Source organism: Cibotium barometz, chromosome 36 (genome assembly GCF_041138505.1).
Source record: "Cibotium barometz isolate CiBa-2024 chromosome 36, ASM4113850v1, whole genome shotgun sequence".
Lineage (NCBI taxonomy): Eukaryota > Viridiplantae > Streptophyta > Polypodiopsida > Cyatheales > Cibotiaceae > Cibotium > Cibotium barometz.
This window is the reverse complement of record NC_141081.1, coordinates 2,829,437-2,832,537: the sequence shown is the minus strand read 5'-3', so window position 1 is coordinate 2,832,537 and position 3,101 is coordinate 2,829,437. Positions and strand designations below refer to the sequence as shown.

The following is a 3,101-nucleotide window of genomic DNA, read 5'->3' as shown; positions in this document are numbered from 1 at the left end:
TTTCCTTCTTGCACCAACTCTAGAAGAATATGTTAAAATTCGAGCCGGCTATAAAGCGAATCTATCGTTTCGTGAACCACGAGTCGATTGTTTCTCTAAGCACGGGCCATTGGAGAGACAAAAGAAGGAAGGAAGGGGGCCTAAGAGGCCAAAGCCTAAGTAACAACAAGGAGGAGGAGGAGGATTGACAAGGGCACCAATCATTGCAAATCCAACGGAGCCAAGCACCACTAGATTCTAGGGGGCAGAACAAAAGGAGCTAGTGCACCGTGGGACTTTGTCGCCCACTAGCCTACGAGTAAGCTTACAAAAACCTAAATGCTCTTGTGTGTGTCCATGTCGAGCGATGACCTCGCGCATCTACTTTGGCAGCAAGAAAGCAATGTGAGTGGAGGGGACCGCGAATAGGGCCCAGATGTGGACACCGTCATTGTGACTGGCTTGCGCGCCCGAGGCCGGCTAGTGTGAATCCAGGATGCAGTGCATCGCTGCTGGGTGGCCAGCTGCTGCTCGCTTGCCTGCCTGTGTTGTTTTGATAATCAAAAGCTGCCCTCAGTCGCTGTGACTGCTACAGTCAACACGTCCAGAACCGACCTCTCATCAATCAACAGATTAATCACCTTTGCGTCTCAGCACGCTTAATTAGTCTGCACCGCGCTTAAATTATCCTTAGTTTAGTTACTTAACTATCCTAGACGGCCGCCCTCCGCGCACACTTCTCCAAGTTGCAGCACCTTGGCGCGCCCTTTGCGGTCCCCCTTTGCCTGCCCACTTGTACATGCCATACCACAGATCCCCAATAATAAAGAATTAACAGTCTATTGCTTTCAAGCTTGCTGTTCTTATCTGCTCCAGCTCCCATTTCTATGAGATTTTAATGCTCCAGCCTAGCTTCGCCTGAGATCGTACTAGAATGGAAAGCTCTTCACAGATGCCTGCTGTCAATCCCGTTAATTTGTCCGTTGCAGGATTAGCGCTGCCTGCCATCAATCACGCCTTGGCTCATGCTGCAGGATTAGCTTCTACGTCTCTTCATGATACAGCAAAGATTACTGATCATGATGAAGCGGTTTGGAAAGATTATCATGAGTTTAAGGATGGTGATGAGGCGCAATTCATCGCCTCTACAAGCTCGTGTATTTCAATGAAACCTGGGCTCTTTGCGAGCTCGATTTTTCAATTAAAAGAGGAGGATGCGAACGGCTGCAGAGAAATTGGGTCTTCTAAAAGGGCGATCAAGAAGCAGAAGGTCATACCAGAACCCCAAAGATTCGGTGAAAGAAAAAGCAGCAAGCAGAATCAAGGTCAATTGCATCAGCGTGAAGCCTACAAGTACTCAAGCCCAATAATTAAAAGCCATGAGGAGAAGCACTCTGTGTCATCACCATATACCTCTTGCCCTTGCATTGATTTCTCCATTCTAATGCAAGATGCAAAGGGAGAGGAGAAACAAGCAGAGGCTTGCAACATTATAAATGTTCATGGATCGAACTGTCAAGATCTCTTAAATCAAGTAGAGAAGCACAGAAACGAGGTATTCACCAGCTCAACAGCAGGAGAACCTACACAAATTAAGCAGCATATTAGCTCTTCTAAGCTTACATCTAAGACTTCGTCCGGCAAGGACCGCCATAGCAAGGTTGCCACAGCCAGGGGATTGAGAGATAGAAGAGTGAGGCTCTCCCCTTCATGTGCTCTTCAGTTGTTTGATATTCAAGACAAATTAGGGTTTGATCAGCCGAGCAAAGCAGTGGATTGGTTATTAGAGAAAGCACAGCATGCCATAAAGCAGCTGAAGCCTCATATTCTTGAGAACTCATCACTTAACAACATGAAAAAGTCATTGATTAGCACCTCCACAGCTTACTGTGAGAATTATCGTAGCAGCCCAGGTAGCCCAAAGGCATCTCAGAAGCCTTCCTTCTCTTCAAATTCTAATGAGGAGAGCCTGGAATTAATACCTCAGTATCCTCTCAAAAGCAAATCAACCTCAAATTTACCAACTCATTATAATGCAAGGGGTTGTGAGAGCCTTTCTCTTAGCTTATCTTCAATGTCCAATTGTAGCAATCATGTGGTTTTTGCAAATGGTGGGAGGGGCCAAAAACCCATAATCAGCAGCTTGTCGACCAAGCCAACAAGGAAAGAATCGAGGGCCAAAGCAAGGGAAAGGGCGCGCAAAAGAAGCTCTAGCAAAAACTCTTGTGATGACCAGGTCATCTCTCATGATGCACATTTTTCTCTTGTGCTGTAGTCTGCGATATTCCCTGGAGGCTGGCACACACACACACACTATGTTACCACACACACTACGAGACATCTTACACACGAATTTGTTGAGTTTGTTATTGTACACGTCATTTAATACATATGTAACATAGAATGGGTTTTGAAATTGGATTGTAGTGTTCGAAAAAAAAGTATTTTACCCCAAAAAGTGAAAAACCTTCATGTAGAAATTGCGACTTTTTTTTTATAAAGAAAAATCTTAAAATTGTTCTGTAGCTTCTGAGAATCTGGAGGTATTTGTACCTTCAAGTTTTAAATTTGAAGATATTTTTCAAAATATGCAAGTGCAAACTACACTGGTGCATATGTTCATGTGTGTGTGTGTGCATGAGAGAGAGAGAGAGAGAGAGAGAGAGAGAGGGGTTTTACTCCATTTGTCATCGAAGTGCTAATTGGGAGCCTTTACACATCAAACATGGGAAATGCCTGAGGATGAGCTTTGGCAGACACGAGAGTGAGAAGTTTGTGACTCTACACCTTTTTAGTGAAAAAAAACAAGCCGGGGATGGTGTGCTAAGTGGAAAATCCAAGGGTGGGGAGATGGACAGGGGATAATGCCCAGGAATGAGCCTGGGCGGATAGGATGAGAGCAAGAATTAGCTTGGGATTCTACACCTTGTTAACCCATTTTGAGGTTAATAGAAGTTGCCACTATAATTCTATATCAAATAGTAAAGGTAGAGACACCTAAAGCACATATGATCAATCCATGGATAAACGATGTCCAAATCTATGACTAAAATTGTCGGATGGAACACTTTATGGCGATCCCACTCCAAGAGTGTGTGACAACAAGCTAGAATGGATTCCAT

The 3,101-nt window shown here is 44.5% G+C and overlaps 1 protein-coding gene across 1 annotated transcript; it reads left to right on the top strand.

Moving 5' to 3' along the window:
• Nucleotides 1-662: 662 nt before the first annotated feature.
• Nucleotides 663-2,497, top strand: LOC147617407 (uncharacterized). Its single transcript, XM_086775662.1, has one exon. The coding sequence runs from the start codon at nucleotides 914-916 to the stop codon at nucleotides 2,252-2,254; it is 1,341 nt and encodes a 446-aa protein (XP_086631788.1). The 5' UTR covers nucleotides 663-913; the 3' UTR covers nucleotides 2,255-2,497.
• Nucleotides 2,498-3,101: the final 604 nt, after the last annotated feature.

Bases quoted from the DNA above. Each gene is read 5' to 3' on its own strand.
- LOC147617407 (XM_086775662.1), top strand. From the start codon at position 914: ATGGAAAGCTCTTCACAGATGCCTGCTGTCAATCCCGTTAATTTGTCC.